The 19,301-nt window shown below is 39.9% G+C and overlaps 3 protein-coding genes across 3 annotated transcripts in view; 1 reads left to right on the forward strand and 2 right to left on the reverse strand.

Annotated features, from left to right (window-relative positions):
• Positions 1 to 3,299, reverse strand: part of adcy1a (adenylate cyclase 1a) — a 106,782-nt gene extending 103,483 nt beyond the window's left edge. The window contains 1 exon segment of the mRNA NM_001168349.1: positions 2,298 to 3,299. Within this exon segment, the coding sequence (NP_001161821.1) occupies positions 2,298 to 2,915 (618 nt within the window). The 5' untranslated portion in view covers positions 2,916 to 3,299.
• Positions 1 to 19,301, forward strand: part of dsg2.2 (desmoglein 2, tandem duplicate 2) — a 713,230-nt gene that overhangs the window by 330,248 nt on the left and 363,681 nt on the right. The gene's annotated exons all lie outside the window — the stretch shown is intronic.
• usp24 (ubiquitin specific peptidase 24) overlaps positions 1 to 19,301 on the reverse strand; it is a 746,345-nt gene that overhangs the window by 157,709 nt on the left and 569,335 nt on the right. The window lies entirely within an intron of this gene.

Consider the following 19,301-nt stretch of genomic DNA (forward strand, 5'->3'; position numbering starts at 1 on the left):
ATCTTTTTATTATCGGTTACAATTTAAATGTTTATTATTTATTTGTATATCAAATTGTTTGTACTTTTAATTAAATTTTTTTTGTTTATTTAGGCTTTAGACTGTGGGAAGTGTTTCAGGTGGTGTTCTGCTTGTTTGTGTTTTGTTAGTTGTATGTTTGTTATGATGTGAAGTACTTTGATTTATAACCTTCTTAGATACCCTCTCGAAAATTAGATGGTTCATCTCAAGGGGCTATTCCACTTCAGTCTCTTTTATTTTTACCCCAAAACAAAAAAGTCTGAAGAATGTCAGCGATCAAACAGTTAAGGTTACTACTAAAATAAAAAAAAAGAGAGAGACATCTGCTAAAATATCTTCCTTTCGAACTTCAGTGAGGGATACAGGTCATACAAGACTTGAATGACATGAGGGTGAGTAATTGACAACATTTTCGTACTTGGTTGATCTCAATATTAGTCTGATGTTATAATATAAAGCATGTTTTTAAACTTTGAACATGACCTAAAAGAGTTGCAGGATCCATTTAGACTACAAAACATCAGGTTTACAGCAAAATATTTAGATCTAATAAAGGATTGAAACCCCTTTGTGCTATAAATACTGTACATCTCTGCGCTCATACTCCTGTTCTCTGTTTATGAAGATGTTTGTTTGATACATGTTTCGATGTCACACTCAAATTTGTGATTTTGTATACAGTCAAATCAAAGCTGTCCTGATATTCAGCACAACGGCACTCTTGCACAGGCTGTATTGCTTTACAGTCTCAGGCAAATGGAAACTTCTGAAATTTTAAATAGCACTAATAACTTTAAAGTATGGGTCAAAGTCAAAGTGTAAGCTTAAAGCATCAAAACAAAAGTGTGTTACAGATTCAAATGTTCTTTTGTTTCCTGTATTTATTTAATTAAGAGCAAAAAAAATGAATATCATATTTTTATCATGCTTTACAAAAGATACAGACGAAAAAGTTTTAGTGTAATAATTATGGAGAGTTATAAAAATGTCAAATTCATTCTCCTTCTGCTTAGTCCTTTGTTTATCACGGGATGCCACAGCGGAATGAACCGCCATCTATTTTGGTATGTTTTACACACCGGATTCCCTTCCAGCTGCAACCAAGCACTGGGAAACACCCATACACACTGGGGGAAGAGGCAACCGAAGGAAACCCACAAAGCTAGGATATTAGTGCTGCCTCACAATACTAATTAGTTGTGATTTTGATTGTTTACACCTTGCCACTATTGCCATCCAATAATTTAATTCTCAGCAAGAAAGTTTTTAATCATTCAGTATCTACCAAAGTTTGATCAGTTATTCTTTTGCAAACTTTATAAGTAGACACACTTCATAAGTAGAGGTCAGAATAAGATGTGTGAGCTTTTTACATAAACACAGTACATCTGTTATGCTGAATGAAGACTGGAACATTATTTCAGCCATATTCACATTAAGCATCCATAAAAGAAAATGAGTAAGTAATAACCCACCTGGTCTACTAAGTAAATTAGACCCCTAGCTTGTTTATAAAACATATGTAGAGGTAATTTGAGATCAAGAGAGAACCTCCCGTCTTTGACCCACATTCCTTTTTGCACTCATTTCATAAATCCCTAATGCACTGGCCAATGTTTAATTAAATTATTCAGACTCAGGGGTGCTCCACTGTTGGGCATTAGTCATTTGTTGTGACAAAAAAAAAATAAATGACACCGCCTGCAGTGGTTTGACAGTTACGATAAAATGAGTTTTAATCAGCAGGTTTTATTAAATTAGATATTATTAGGTACTCATATATATCGTTGGGTCTGACCTGACATATTCAGATAATTCATATAATTTACCATTTACTCTGGCTAAACTACAGATTTAATGTGTATGTCTGTTGCAATCTAAGAAAGCTGGAAACCTGTAACCATTGACTGCCATGGGATTTGTTTTTCCTACTAAGTCAATGTTTTTCAGCGTCAACAGAAGAAACTCAAACAAGTTTGGAACAAGTAAAGGTTGAATATATGACGACTGAATTGTAAATTGTGGGGGAATCCTATTTTTCCCCCAGAGAAGATTTCTAAATGACTCCATTGACTTGACTTTCTCTGGGAACTGTCCACACTCTGTGGTGCTGAAGTCAAACTGGCCCTCGCGCGCACTTCATGCCACCTGTATGCACGTGCAGAGCGAGCGCCCGCAGCCCTCACGCTCACCCGAGCGCACTAATCACTTCTGGTTCACCCCATACACACGCCAAACACAATGAACAGCAAGAAATCTCCAATGCCACAACTTACCGGAGTCCACACGCGAGGTCTTCGCGCAGTTACCGATGTCGCCGTGACGATGAAATGCGACGCAGCCACCAGGACGCCGAACAAAACCGCCAGGAGCGTCCTGACTGGGAGCAGAGAGTAGGCAACGAAGGTGACGAGCATCAGCTGCCACACACCTTGCTCAGGTGTTGTGCTCGGCGCGTCAGGCCCGTGCGTGCCCTGCGTCCCGTGACCCAGAGCAAGGGGAAACGGGCAACAGAGCAGCGCGAACGTGAAGCTGAAGAGCAGCGCCAGGCGCGCGATCTGCTGCAGCTGCGTGACCTGCAGGTATTTGACGTTAGTGACGATGAAGAGTGAGGTGAAGATGACGCAGTGGACAGGGTGCGAGCCCTTGGACACGGTGAAGCGCGAGCCGGCGGACAGCAGCTCCACGAGCGCCAGCGCGGACGCGGCGAGGATGAGGATGGCCAGCGCTTTGAGCGTGGCGGTTTGCTCCAGCTTCAGGTTGTACTTCTGGAAGAGAGTCTCGAGCTCCTTGCAGTCAAAGTCGCGCTCGCACGCTCCGGCCAGGCAGCGACTTTTCCTCCGCCGCGTGCGGACTCTGGGAAGCGGAACTTCCTCCATAACGGGGCCATTCATACAGCCGGAGCTCTTCGCATCTCCAGCACTTGTTCTGTGGCAACTGTCGCGCCTCGAGACGGGCTCGCGCACACTGACCCCAGCGCGAGACTGTATCTAATCCGCAGCACGCGCCGCCACCATCCACAGGTTGGTGACTGTTGTACCGAGAGCAGACACCCGCCTCCTCTTTTCTCTCGCTCGCTCGCTCGCTCGCTCTCCTCCTCCTCAAGGCGGTCTCCAGGGAACAGACCACCCGTAGCGTTTGTTCGGCCCCAGAAAGAGGTTAACATCGACCACGCAGAGTCGGGACTCCCCTCTCCGCATCCCACAGCTGCATCTCAGAGCTGCAGCCGGATCACGCATGCGCAATGTCAGCCCGAGATTGAGAAACCAGGCACGTCTCCCAGTCCTCAAAAAAGATAAGACAAGACAGCAGCGCAGCTCTGACAGGGCTCGTCTTAAATGGAGAGAAAAAAAGGGCAGTCTCCATGTATGACGCTCGAAAGCGTTTATGAAACGAGCAAATGTTTTTTTTTTTTTTTTCCATTCGCCTCGCAAAAACAGAAATAACCCTGGAGAGTCTCCCCGCCGTGCGCCTATAAATAGCACGCTGATCAGTGGCCTTTTAATTAAGCACTTTAATTCCTGCTCGAGCCTTTGTTTGGAGTGCCGTTACCGATCCGGCGGCGAAGCAGGTGTTGCGGATTACTGATCGTATTCATCTTTTATTGTCGCGCATCTGCGGCGTAATTGATTAGCACCGGGTGCCTAAGTGGATTTTTACGTTGGGACAATGGGGTTGAGGAGGTGTGCTCGCTCCTTCATTCATGAAGAGCTTCTTAAGTTCGTCTGACGGCTCAATGAGTCGTCAAGAGCGCTCGAGTCCTGCTCGCAACTTAAACTCAGAACAGAAGCAGATATGCGCGTCCATAAGACCCCGACAACTTTCCAATCAAACGTACAAACTCCAACCAAAATAAACCAAAGTTGGTATTTAGTATTTTCCAATTTCTAGATCTGAAAGTATGTTCACTCCAAGAATGATACCTGAATTTGATAAATTACTCCATATAAAATAGATACTCTTGACCACAAAAGCACTATGATGCAAAGCTGCAGTAGTTTTACTTCCGCTTTAGGTGTTGCTTTATTCTAATCATTCTAATATGATGATTTGGTCACTTTATTTTGATGGTGTTGTTTGTTGAATTTAAGTTACATTGAATCTGCATGCCAACTGATTCTCATTAGATTGTAAGTAGACGGTTAGGTTGGGGTTAGGGTTTTTTGACACTTGCAAAGTCAGTTAAATGTCTGATAAAGGAGCAGTATCAACTGATATTAAGCAGTCTACTAATACTCAAATGGACCATCAAAATTAAGCATTACCGATGATTTGAGCTCAAGATATATTTGCTAAATTATAATCAGTGTTGAAAATGGCCAAAGGAAGTTCAAACGTACTGCAAGAAAACAAAAAAGTAAAGCAAAACACTAACAAACTGATAAAACATCTTCATCAACTTGACAACACACATAGCCTACACAAGGAAATTCTCACAACACATGCAAGTAGAATCCCACGGCAGATAGGTAAGACCACAATGTTGGGGGAACCCAAAACCCAAAAAGTGAGTGGTAAAAGGTCTGTGGCCCCCAATACGAATGTTATCACTCGATTGAATGGGCATTATCACTGGTTATCAGCTGATAGATATGGGTCAATGGGGGCCTTCTGCGCCTATTATCATCCATCCACATGGTTAATCAGCTATAGATCACATACGGCCAAAATTTAACAAGAGTTATTTATATTGTTTATTCAATTTCCCATTAATTGTATTTAATTAACCTCTACCCCCTACCCCAACCCTAAACCCAACTGTCACAATAATCTAATCACAGTTACAGATCTGGATCTGGAGTCTTCTCTATTAGTATAGCCAGGGGGGGACTTAGTAATTTGGGGGCACTAAGCAATTCCAGCATTGAAACTCAAAACACTGTCTTTCTCTAGAGATATTTGTTTTCTCTCTAGATTCAGGGTTTTTATGTAAATAAACTGTAGGTTAAAATATATTTTAAGTGGAACCTTCTTAATTTAAAATTAAATACAATGTATTCACAAATAAAAAGCAAGCTCTCGAACTATGTAGTAAATTAGCCTTACTTGTGATTAGATTTAATATTTGCATGTGCAGTGTGGAAGAAACGTTCCATACCCCCTTGTTTATTAAAGAATAACGTCAAAATCGTAATGGTTATAGACAGATTTTTCAACATATGATAGAATAATGTTAGAATAGCTTTAGGATGATTAATATAGGCTTCTTGGCATTGGTTGGGGCCCCCTATTTTTTGGGGGCCCTAAGCTGTTGCATACCTCACGTGTTGGGTAAATCCGCCCCTAAGTATAGCTGATTAACAATGTTGATGAATGATAATAACCTTCTGAGCCTACCAGTAGACGCAGAAGGCCGCTTCTGGCCCATATCTATTAACTGATAACCACTGATAATGCCCATTCAATCGAGTGATAACATTTGAAGCGGGTGCTCTGGTGTTTTTGGGGATCTGAGATAAGAATTTTGTGTTCATTTTAAACCTCATGGAGGTAAAGCAACAAATCACATGCTTAAGTGTTTAACCTCACTCCCATACACCCAACCCCTCAACACAGTCGTCAGTAATTTATTACTGTGGTGATGCGGTTATGTGGTTATTGTCACAGCCCTAGGCGGCCTCTATTTCTGTATATAAATGTGTAGTGGGAATTTGCATGTGCACGTATATATACAGTTGAAGTCAGAATTATTAGCCCCCCCTGCTTATTTTTTACTCTAATTTCTGTTTAACGGAGAGAAGATGTTTTTTTCAACACATTTCTAAACATAATAGTTTTAATAACTCATTTATTTTATCTTTGCCATGATGACAGTAAATAAGATTTTACTAGATATTTTTCAAGACACTTCTATACAGCTTAAAGTGACATTTAAAGGCTTAACTAGGTTAATTAGGTTAACTGGGCAGGTTAGGGTAAATAGGCGAGTTATTGTATATCGATGGTTTGTTCTGTAGACTATATCAAAAAAAAAAAAAAATAGCCTAATAAAGGAGCTAATTATTTTGTCCTTAAAATGGTGTTTAAAAATTTTAAAACTGCTTTTATTCTAGTAGAAATAAAACAAATAAGACTTTCTCCAAAAGAAAAAATATTATCAGACATACTGTGAAAATTTCCTTGCTCTGTTAAACATCATTTGGGAAATATAAAAAATAATAATAATCAAAGGGGGGCTAATAATTCTGACTTCAACTGTATATATTAGATTTCTGTATGAGTTTGCATGTGTTTTCTTAACTTGAGCTTTCTCGGCCAACATATGAATATCTATATATCTATATATCCATCTATCTATCTATCTATCATTTCTGACCCATAAAAAAACGAGTGTGTTTACAGGTCTACCGATTTGTCTTAAAAAACGCTCAAGGTCATATAAATCTTTTAAACATTATTTATATTTAAATGATCTGTGATGTTCCAAATCTCATCTGAACACGGTTTCTTTCAAGTTCAAGTTCATTAATTTATAGAGCTCATTTAAAAACAGCCACAAGACTGACCAAAATGCTGTACATAAGTCACAGTAAAATAAAAAGACTATCATCATTCACTTTCTTTTCGGCTTAGTCCCTTTATTATCTGGGGTCGCCACAGCAGAATGAACCGGCAACTTATCCAGCACATGTTTTACACAGCGGATGCACTTCCAGCCACGACTCATCACTTGGAAAAATAAAAAGAGTATAATTGAATATAAAAACATAAAAATAAGCCAAGAGAAACAACAGAATAAATAAAAAAATAAGCAGAAAGGACTATTAAAATATTAAAAAGCCAAGCTACATAGGTACGTTAGGAGTGATTTAAAAATCAATAGTGATAGAGCCATTCTAATCCATAACCGAGGACCCGCTCGGAGAAAGCTCTGTCCCCTCTACGATTCAGTCTGGACTGAGAAATTAAAAGAAAATTTTGATCACTTGATCTAAGAGATCTTATGAGAGTGTAAAAATGCAATAACTTTGAGAGGTAGGTATAGGGTTAGATAGTGAAGGGATTTAAATACCAGTAAAAGCACTTTAAAATCAGCTCTGAATTAGATGGGCAGTCAATGGAGAGGCCCCTTAGAAGAGGGGTAATATAGTCAAGTTTCCTACTATCACAAATAAATCTAGCAGCAGCATTTCAGACCTAGAAAATCTGGTAACACTTTACATTAACAGTACATAAACAATGATGTATTAATATGTAAACTAATCATTATGAGTTAATGAAGAGTTAGGGTATGAACTAATCAGGCCCGTGCAGAGACCGTCCAAAGGGCATGTGCAGGATTATTTTTTTTTAATAGCGGGGGTTGGCGTTTGTTTGTTGTTGCGCGCAAACTGAAGAGCGGTATTATCGCGCGCGTTCTGATCAGCTGTGTTGTCGCGCGCGTTCTGATCAGCTGTGTTGTCGCGCGCCTACTGAAGGGCGGGACCGAGGGTGTGCCGCGTCGCGGGGGCACTTTTGATCATTTTGGAGGGGCACTTTCTCAGTGGCGCCCCCAGAAAATTTTCTTAGGGGTGGCCAGAAGAGGCCGCACCAAATCTTGGGGTGGCACACAAAAAAAATAATGAATTCAGTGTAATGATATACTTTTGTTTCTGGTAAATGAAATAATGTAGTTTTTATTAATTTAATTAATTCTACTTGAAATATTGCAATTTATTCTTTGAAATAATTCAGCAAGTACATGTGCAAACCAAATAAAAATCTATGTTTAGTTTAAAAACACTTTTCATATACTGTATAAATAACTTCTTTTTTTACGTGCCTTTATTGTACATCATACGAGATATGCCATGTCTAAAATTAATGAAGATTAATGAGTTTATTATTCCCAGAGATGGGTTGCAGCTGGAAGTGCATCCGCTGTGTAAAAATGTGCTAGATAAGTTGGCGGTTCATTCTGCTGTGGTGACCCTGGATTAATAAAGGGACTAAGCCGATAAGAAAATGAATGAAAGAATAATGAGTTTATTAATAACACAAACAAATGAACAAACTGAACATAAGGGATTACTATACACACTCACTATACCTAATAATATTATTTATCCATATTGCTTTTTGAACCATTTTATTAATGCAGCTTCTTCTATTGATATACTGTAGCTTAAGGTAAATATTAAATAGCCATTGCTGTCTATTGAAGGTGTGTGCGTGCTGTCAACGACGATCGGGGAGGGTAGTGGTGGTTCTAGTTTAAATGACACCCTGGGCGAACCACCCTATACACCCCCCACCTCCCTTGAATTGTTAGATTTGTTATTCAATAAATATAACAATTTATTTAGATTTATTCTAAATAAATACAATTAATATTAATATACAATTATTATTCTAAATAAATAACAGAAATCAGTCCTAAATATTACTGGAAAACAACAACTGGAGTGATATGCCAAGATCACTTAAGAAACCTTTTGCATGAAAATTAATTATGACAATTCTAAAGAATATTAAAAATGTATTATAGAATGATCTGTGGTCTTAGACCAGATCATGGCTGAGAAATCATGTTATGAAGTCTTACCTCCCTGACTCATTATCCCTCCTTTCTGCTTTAAAGGCATGCTTAGTGAAAGTAACATCATCATCATATTATATAAACTTTAAACGACTTTCAAAACTCGCTGCGTGCCGACACTTCTGCACAAAAGGCTGTTACTCTGGTTTCACGGCGCATGAGCGGTGCCTATTATGTCGGCGTGCATGCAAACAACCAACCGGGATTCACACAGGAGTGCGTGAGGCGCGCGGGAATGGTTTTCCGCGCGCATGCGTCAGTTTGCTTTCACCAACATTGAACCAGAGGGGGGGAGCTACGTCAGTAACACCAACAATAATTTAGTGACTGCATTTTATTTATTTATTTATCTAAATATTGGGAATTTATGAGTTCATTTAAATCAATAATGTCAACCGCAAAATTATATTGGGGTGGCCAAAGGGGTGGCCAGAGTTTACCGAGGGGTGGCCGTGGCCACCCCTGGCCACCCCTTGGAGGCGCCCCTGCACTTTCTATCCAAGACTAAAAAGGGCATGTGCACTGCACAGGTTGAGGTCTATGTATGCACGTGCCTGGCACTAATCATGAATCAACTTTAACTACAACATGATTCACATGAGTTCATGTGTGAATGACGGCTACCTTACTTACTTGTTAGTACATGATTGTTTGTTAATTAATGTATTAATTACCGCATTAGTTTATGCTTAATTTAACCTTGAACTCATGATATGTTAATGTATAATTATGTTATGACTTTACTTGGTGGGGCACATCATCATTAACCCATTCTTAACTACTCATGAACTCCTTGTGCACGTCCAACTATTTAGTTTACACTGAATAACAATGGAAAAGTGTTCTGTCAACATCAACATGAACAGGAGTTCATGAGTAGATAAGGATAACTATACATTAATAGGTCATGAGTTCATATTAGTTACATTTAGCGTAAATTTAAATGTTAATCAATACATTCAACCCAGGCTCATTCTGAAAACGTATTCCAGCGGACGTTTCTGTAGACCACAAAATACGTTCCGGGAGGTACGTATGGCTGCATTTAATTTTTTTAAGCGAACGCTACGGGGCAGTGTGACGCCGTTCCCTTTCGCTCTTGCCGGCTGACCGCTTACCTCCGTGTGGAGGGCTTTCCCGCTGCAGTCAGTTTGTACGGTCAGCTCATCGTGTGCGTCGGCAGACTTCAGATGCAGAGAGGAGGAGTTGACAAAGGCGTCCGGGTTCAAGTCCGGGGAAGAGCGATTCCAGAAACCAGGTAAGACAAAAACAGAATCCAAAAAATAAAGCGAACTAGTTCATAACAGGGTGAGAACGTGGTGAAATTCGAAAACGTGGTAAAAAAAAAAAAAACAGACGAGGGCTTTTCTTTTTCTAGATGGCTTTTCTAAATTGTTGCTCAGGTTTAGGGAAGTAATCGGGCGGGCGGGTCAATCGGTAAAACTGGTTGGGTTCAGGGAAGGAGGAGGGTGGGTCAGCCTATTGGCCGGTCGCGCAGTCAATCATTCGCTCAATCAGACAGCGGCCTCTGGTGGGTTGACGCGAGAACAGCGCGGGCGCGAACGGCACTCGAGATACAAAAAAACCAACCCAAGCTCATTCTGGAAACGTTGCCCCGCGGACGTTTCTGGAGACCGCGATTTACGTGGCCGGAGGTACGTAAAGGCCGCGTTTGGTTTTTTCCGAGCGAACGCCGCGGGGTGGTGCGGCGCCGCTCCGCCCCTCCTCTTCGCGCTCGCCGGCCGACGGCTCGCCTCCGAGTGGAGGGCTTTCCCGACGCAATCAGTTCGTCCGCCTAGCTCACAGCGTTGCGTCGGCGGAGCGGAGGCCCCGGACCAGGAGGAGGAGCCGGCCACGGTGGACAACGACCGGGATCGAGTCCGGGGAACAGCAGGTTCCGGAAATCAGGTGAGACGAAAAACGAAATCCGAAAAATGAGGGCAAGAACGCGGCGGGATCCGAAAACGCGGTCGATCCGCGTTTTCTCGATCCGGCGGCTTTTCGTGCGAGAACGGCGCGGGAGCGCACAGCGGCCTCTCGCAGATCCGCGAAAACAAAAAAATGCTCGAATACGTACCTCCTGGGACGTAAATCGCGGTCCGCAGAAACGTCCGCGGGGCTACGTTTCCACAATTAGCCCTGGTTGGAAAAAACGCACACAGCAGCCTCTCGCGGATTCGCGAAAACAAAAACTGCACAAATACGTACCTCCTAGGACATATTTTGCGGTGTCCAGAAACGTCCGCTGGACTACGTTTTCGGAATGAGCCTGGGTTGAATACATTAATTAACAACATGTAATAACAGGTAATTAAGGTAGTCGTTATTTTCACATGAACTCATGTGACTCATGTTGTAGTTAAAGTTAATGATTAGTGCATACCTTAACTCATCATTAATTCATAATAAACTAATGTTTAGTTTACATATTAATACATCACTATTCATGTACTGTTATTGTAAAGTGTTAGCGCAAATTTGTGATTTTTAAATCCAACAGTAAAGTGAATTGCAGTAGTCTAACCGTGACGTAATAAAAGCGTGGACATCTTTGCAATTTAAATCACAAAATCATAGAAACGCCTTTTGTTCGGCTATCTAAACAGCATCCTTAAAAATTTCCCAAAACATCCCAATCCCCTGAAGCAGACAAATAACCCAGAATCTTCTTGTTTTAGTAGCTTGTGATCAGTAGGCATCAAAAAGACATCATTCAATCAAACCGTGACACCAAAGCGCAAGCTAGACACGTTAAAACACTGAACGGTGTGTGGGATGTGTGGCAGGGGAGCAAGCTCTGTGTTATTTATGAGCACTTGATTAAACATGACTACGGAGTATGATCTGTAACTTTATATCCATCTGGCGGCTCCTCGGATTTGTTGTGAAGAAGCTGTTTATGCTCAGTAAATACATTTCAGATAAGCCGAGCTGGCACTCAACAGAACGCTAGCTGTCAGAACGATCACAATACATATCCGTTAACACCTCTGAAGGATCCATGAATCTCATAAATGTGATAATTAAAGGCTGACATTGAATCAGGCTTTTGAGAGACTCGTAAGTGATGCACTCCTGCAATTTATGGCATTAGACATCCTTCATTAGCTATCACCCAAACCTTCAGGGCAGTTGGAAGTTATTTTAGTCTGCTGCTCAGAAACGGTTTCATATTTTTGGGGCATCCTGCTTGTTTGGCCTGCTTTTTTGATCGCACAGCAGGGCGTTGATGGCTGGTAACCGTCTCGGAGCTCATCCCTGTGAAAACTCTTGTCAACATTGTGAAATTTATTTACTGAACACAAGTGAATTGCATTAGTGGTTTTTCTTTTAAACACTTTTTATAAACATTTAAACATTAAATACAGTTGAAGTCAGAATTGATAGCCCCAATGTTTTTTCCCCCCAATTTCTGTTTAACAGAGAGATATCTTTAACACATTTCTAAACATAATAGTTTTTTTTAACTCATTTCTTATAACTGGTTTATTTTATCTTTTTCATGATGACAATAAATAATATTTTAGAAAAATTTTCAATATTATATTATATTATTTATTAGGATATTAATTAACTAGGCAGGTTAGGGTAATTAGGCAAGTTATTGTATAACGACGGTTTGTTCTGTAGACTATCAAGAAAATGTATACCTTAAAGGGGCTAATAATTTTGTCCCTAAAATGGTTTTAAAAATCAAAAACTGATTTTATTCCAGCCGAAATAAAACACACAAGACGTTCTCAGGAAGAAAAATATTATCAGACATACTGTGGAAATTTCCTTGCTCTGTTAAACATTGTTTGGGAAATATTTTTAAAAAGGCTAATAATTCTGACTTTAAATATATATATATATATATATATATATATATATATATATATATATATATATATATATATTTATATATATATATATATATATATGTGTACAGTTACATAATAATACATAATAATGGCTTCATGGCAGTCATGTTTATGACAGATTTATGACAAGTTATGTCTTGGAATTGTCAAGTTGTCATGAAAAAGATGAAGGTTTGTGGATTGTGGTTTGTTTATGTCAAGTTGTCATAAACAAAAGACATCTTTGCATTTAAAATGTCATAACTAAAATGTCAAAGCTATTTGTTAATGGCAAAATTAGGACAAATTTGTCTTTTTCTCTTTTAGAAACTTATCTGCATACCATAATCTTGTCTACCTTGTCTTACTGTTTGCCTGTTTGGTCTCTCACAACAAACGATATCTTGGAGCCAATAGCTAGACTGTACAATAGGGCCTATAAGATCCACAACAGACTTTCTGGATGGACACATCACTGTTTTGCTTTATCACTTTCTAAAGCTTTAACATTTCAAAACTACATTATGAACACGGGTATTAAACTGTACTATTAAATTTTAAATAGCGCTACCTCAGCAGCCCTTTGTGCTTTGGTACCAAAACTCAACACAAGAACTGATCATTCCACCAGATCTGTAACAAATAGATGTTTGCCTTTACCGGCTTTTAAAAACTGTTATGGACAGAGATCTTTCTTTTATGTTTACACAAAAGCCTGAAATGAGATCCCACAACATCTCAAAACAATACCAACACTGAGACTTTTTAAATAATCCCATGCTCGTCAACTGATGGTCAACTATCGCTGTAGCCACTAAGATAGTAGCCTGGTTTTCTCTATTTTATATGTTTGGTGATTGTTTGTACTGTGTTTATGGATGAGATGTCTGTCTGTTTTTATGTTCTGCAGAGCAGGAATCTGCTTAAAAAACAGCATTCATGCTGAGTCAGGCCTGATTATCTTTTAATATTTTCCTGTTTAAAAATGAAAAATAAATAAATACATAAATAAATAAATAAACTGAGCTAATGACGCTTAGTGATAGATGTTATAAGCAAAGATCAAATCTCATTCACATTTATGTCATGATTATAAAGGTTTAATGACCGTCTTATAAACATCCCTTCAGGTAAAGTGTCACCAATACAATTTTAATGGTGAAATTAGTAAGTAATTAGTTCCTTTTTTGAAGTAACTAACCCAACATGTATCAGGTATTGCTGATTTGTTCATCAGTGCTGCCATTCACCATTACAGAAGCCCACCCAGTCAGTTTACTTCCACCCGACTAATTTAACATAATCTATATACTGTTCTGAACTTGTTGGGATTGATTTATTTAGTTCAGAGCATTGCATTATTTTTACAATGGAGTGTTTGCTCGAGGCATTAGTGTGTTTGGACATTTTATTGATCATCTGTCCACGTCTCACACAGATTCATTTCACACACAAAAATAATTTTGTATAGTGCAATAAGGATGAACCACTGACAGTACTGTTTAATTTACATTTTTATATATATATATATATATATATATATATAYAYATATATATATATATATATATATATATATATATATATATATATATATATATATATATATATAGTTAAAATGAATAACTGTCTGAGTGTCTGAGATTAGGCATGGACATAAACATTACAATCATGATATTATATGTATTAGTGTACTGAGCACTTATTAGTATTATTTGTTGAGCCTCCACATATAGTCTGATGAATCCTGATGAAACTGTGACGTGTGACGTCAGACTTAACAAGAATATTAATTGAGGGCAAAAGTTTTGACACATTTAACACTTCATAAGTCCAGTTCTGTCAGGGTGGGGGACACTGTCTCTATAGGGGGGCCACAAATCATGATCTTCTGACTTATAACAGTAATTATTTTGGTTTCTGTGCGATGAAGCTATCACATCAGACATGGCAAATATTACAACAAAAATCACACAAGAACATTAATTGAGATCCTAAACAAAAGTGAAAAGTCATAAAAGTTCTAAATAAAACCTGTTATTTAAAACCCAATCAGTGGCCAAAATATTGACAGGTAAAAATTATTATTATTATTATTATGTCCTTTAGGATCAGAATTAGCAATATAATGATAACAAAAACACTGCAGAGAGCAACATTTAGATGAATTTGAAATTATGTGCACTGCATATGTTTCTTTTGATTATAAAAATGTCAAATGCACATTAAAGGTCTCCTTAAATAAGAGATGTCAAACTCAATTCCTGGAGGGCCGCAGCCCTGCACAGTTTAGTTCCAACCCTGCTCCAACAAACTTACCTGTTGGTTTCAAACAAGCCTGAAGGACTCAATTAGTTTGATCAGGTGTGTTTAAATAGGGTTGGAGCTAAACTGCAGGGCTGCAGCCCTCCAGGAATCGAGTTTGACATCCCTGCCTTAAATCATCTTTGAATTTATAAAATTGGTCTGGGATCAGGTAAAAGCTATGGACACTATCTACACAACAGCTATATAGACAGCTATATTCACACACCTGTGGTTTACAGAGATCAATGCGCCTATAGAGAACAGTTGAAATTTTGCCACTAGTGTCAGTTCCCCAAGAACTAATTCCCCCTCAGATCATCAGTTCCCCCATGGTTGCATTTGCATGCAATAGGAACTCTGAATGAACATAGGCCGGCCAACAGCAATATCAAGCACCACAAACCCAACCAACAATTTACAAAACTCATCCAGAAAAAGAAAAGCCCATCTGATTTTTACCACATATTCAGATTTTACCACATTCTGACCCTGATATGATCTTGTTCACTTTATTTTTAGGAATCTGTTTTTGTTTTTTGATTTCTAGAACCGCTCGTCCCCGAACTCGAACCCGGTCGTCATGGTCAGCTCCCCTCTGCGTCTTAAGTCCACTGACGTACACGACAGGCTAACTGGACAAACTGGTTACGCCGGGCAAGCCCTCCACATGGAGGTAAGCAGTCAGCTGGTAAGCGCGAAAACAAAGAGCTTAGAATCACCAAGAGGCGACACTCTGGTGTAATTTGGGAAACAGCCACTAGAGGCGGCCATTTTGGAATGAAAACTCCAATAGAACAACATGCATATTATAAGTCTGTAAAATAAACCATTAAAAGTGCTGATGTTCATGATAATAAGCATTGCATTGTCGTCTTTCAGGTTGTATCTCAACTTTAAGGCGCTTTTTGAATAAATAAATAAAAAACAAAGCAGCTGCTTGCCATTGCGACAGTAATGAGATCCAATGGACAGCCGATCACTTTCACTCCAAAATGGGGGAATCCGGGGCTGTTGCTGGGCGCTGCTGTTGCAATGGAACGTTCTATTGAGTGTCGCCTCTTGGTCATTCTAAGCTCTTTGGCGAAAAGGAACAGCATCATACCACCCTGTAGCGTTCGCTTAAAAAATGAAATGCAGCCGTACGTATACCGGCTACATAATTCGTATTTAGCATGTCTTTTTGGTCAAAACAAAAGTGTCAACATGAGCACTGTGCTCATTGTGTCATTGCTAAATTAAGAATGCATTACCTACACAACTATATATCTTCAAAAGAGAACGTCTGATAAATGACATTTTAGATTAGGTGACAATTGGCTATTCTGCAGAACACTGTGAATGGGTGACGTCAAGCGTTGCCAAAGTGTCAGCCAATCAGATCGCTTTATGCAAATACATCAGCTAGACAGTGGCCTATTGCTGACTGAATTTCAATGGCTGACGCTTCTATGACCATCCCTACAGTCCCAACTTCAGACACGCCTCCAGTCAAGCGTTGACGCTGAAGCCCCGTGTGAATGTGGCGTCAATCATTCAGACATTCAGTCAGTCAGACGGTCGTTCGACAGCGGCCTCTGGTTAGCTTGTGCAACAACAGCGTGGGTGTGAACGGCACTCCTGCAAGAAATTTTAGATACGAAAAAAGCACACACATCGGCCTCTGATGGATTCGCAAAAACTGCATAAATACGTACCTCCCGGGCCATATTTCTTGGTCTCCAGAAACATCCACGGGTCTACGTTTTCAGAATGAGCTTGGGTTGGCTAATAAAAGGAAAGCCCTCATCTGATTATTACTACATTCCCACCCTGTTATTTACTTGCTGGCATCTGTTTTTGTCTTACTCGCTTTCAGGAACCGTTCTTTCACAGACTCGAACCCCATCGCAGTGGTCAACTTCTCTCTGCATCTCAAGTCCACCGACATACACAACGAGCTACTTAACAAACTGGTAACAGTCCCGTAGAGTTCATTTTAAAGATGAAATGCAGCTATACGTACTTCTAGCTACATAATTAGTGATCTCCAGAAATACATATAGGGGTACATTTTCAGGATAAGCCTACAGAATGAGTCTTCAGACTTTCATGTGGGAACTGAGGAGATGAAGGTTTATAAAATGAAAGTTCAATAAAAGTAAGTCAATTTAAACACAACTTGGTAAAACATTTAGCATGTGTTTTTGGTTAAAACAAAAGTGTCAACATGAGAACTGTGCTCATTGTGTCATTGCTAAATTAAGAATGCATTAACTACACAACTATATATCTTCAAAAGAGAACGTCTGATAAATGACATTTTAGATTAGGTGACAATTGGCTATTCTGCAGAACACTGTGAATGGGTGACGTCAAGCGTTGCCGAAGTGTCAGCCAATCAGATCGCTTTATGCAAATACACCAGCTAGACAGTGGCCTATTGCTGACTGAATTTCAATGGCTGACGCTTCTATGACCATCCCTACAGTCTCAACTTCAGACATGCCTCCAGTCAAGCGTTGACGCTGAAGCCCCGTGTGAATGTGGCGTCAATCATTCAGAAATTCAGTCAGTCAGACGGTCGTTCGACAGCGGCCTCTGGTTAGCTTGTGCAACAACAGCGTGGGTGTGAACGGCACTCCTGCAAGAAATTTTAGATACGAAAAAAGCACACACATAGGCCTCTCATGGATTCGCAAAAACTGCATAAATACGTACCTCCCGGGCCATATTTCTTGGTCTCCAGAAACATCCACGGGTCTACGTTTTCAGAATGAGCTTGGGTTGGCTAATAAAAGGAAAGCCCTCATCTGATTATTACTACATTCCCACCCTGTTATTTACTTGCTGGCATCTGTTTTTGTCTTACTCGCTTTCAGGAACCGTTCTTTCACAGACTCGAACCCCATCGCAGTGGTCAACTTCTCTCTGCATCTCAAGTCCACCGACATACACAACGAGCTACTTAACAAACTGGTAACAGTCCCGTAAAGTTCATTTTAAAGATGAAATGCAGCCATACGTACTTCTAGCTACATAATTAGTGATCTCCAGAAATACATATAGGGGTACATTTTCAGGATAAGCCTACATAATGAGTCTTCAGACTTTCATGTGGGAACTGAGGAGATGAAGGTTTATAAAATGAAAGTTCAATAGTAAATTTAAGCACAACTTGGTAAAACATTTAGCATGTGTTTTTGGTCAAACAAAAGTGTCAACATGAGCACTGCGCTCATTGTGTCATTGCTAAATTAGGATGCATTAACTACACAACTATATATCTTCAAAAGAGAACGTCTGATAAATGACATTTTAGATTAGGCGACAATTGGATATTCTGCAGAACAGATGTTTATGAGGGCCCATGGTTTCCATCACCATATGAATTTTTCTCTATCACATTTGTCATATTTAGCGTGCTTGGCTAGACAAATGAAATGCTGCAATCTCAAGACCTTTGTCGGGGATGTTACAGCACTTTGCTCTTTCGTACGGGAGAGAGTAAGACTCAGCTAATGCTCATGTCACTGTGCCAGTCTAAGACGCAGCAGGAGCTAAAAATGGACAGATAAGCAAGGGGGTGGGGAAAGACGCAAAAAAAAAGAGAAAGTCAGAGAGAGATCCCCTGCTTCTACACCATCCTGTTTTCACAGATTAGCTTTTTATTGATCTACCTCTCACCTGCTCCCTCTCTCAATTTCTCCCGTACACCCAGACAGGCTCTCTTTGAGCGCTGTTACCTACCGGTGGCAGCGGCCCTGCATTTTTAACACCTACACGCACTCACACACACATATGCGAACACATTTTTTCTTTTCATCTGTGTGTATTTCTCTCTGCCAGGGCCTCTGTGAGTAGAGAGACTCTAAGAATAGCAGTCAGTCAGATGAACACCTCAGAAACGTCTGCTTCCAAAGGAGTTCCGCTGCGCATGTTTGTGTGTGTGTGTGTGTGCACATGTGTCTCAGGAGTAAGAGAGACAGCAGAAAAATGAGAACAGACAGCTTTACACGCACCAGTCTCCTTGCATTATATTTGGATAGTAACAACACACATACATACATACGCACACATTTGCTCAAACACACACACACACACACACACACACTCACACACACACACACACACAATGACAGCTTGCAGTTTGGAACCTCCGTTCTACGTCCTGGTTGGTGGGAAGGGGTTGCGTTTCCATAGTAACAGAAAAAGGGAGCTCCCAGGCCCCTCCTATGTGCACAAGTGATGCGGGTTTACCACGTACGCAAACGTGCAAATGTTTTTTTGTTATTATCCCAAAAAGAGGACTACAAATGACATTTATGTGGGTATTGCGAAGTTGCGTATACATGAACGCTAAAGCGTATTCTTCGAAATGTCAAGAAGAACTTGATAAAAGGGTCAGGCGACCCAGAAATTTCCCGCTGATTTCCTGTGACCAGATACGGGTCACTTCCTGTTCTGAAGTTGGGTGGAAATGGCTAATTCTGGGATGAGTCACACAGCGCTTGCCCTTTATAAAACATACACACAACAACTCGCAGCTTATGAGTTACCAAGTGAAGCCACTCTGTGTTGATAACCTTCCCTAAGCTGATTTGCTGGTCTTATCAGGTTTAAGCTGGTCTACATCTAG

Source organism: Danio rerio, chromosome 20 (assembly GCF_049306965.1).
Source record: "Danio rerio strain Tuebingen ecotype United States chromosome 20, GRCz12tu, whole genome shotgun sequence".
Classification (NCBI taxonomy): Eukaryota; Metazoa; Chordata; class Actinopteri; order Cypriniformes; family Danionidae; genus Danio; species Danio rerio.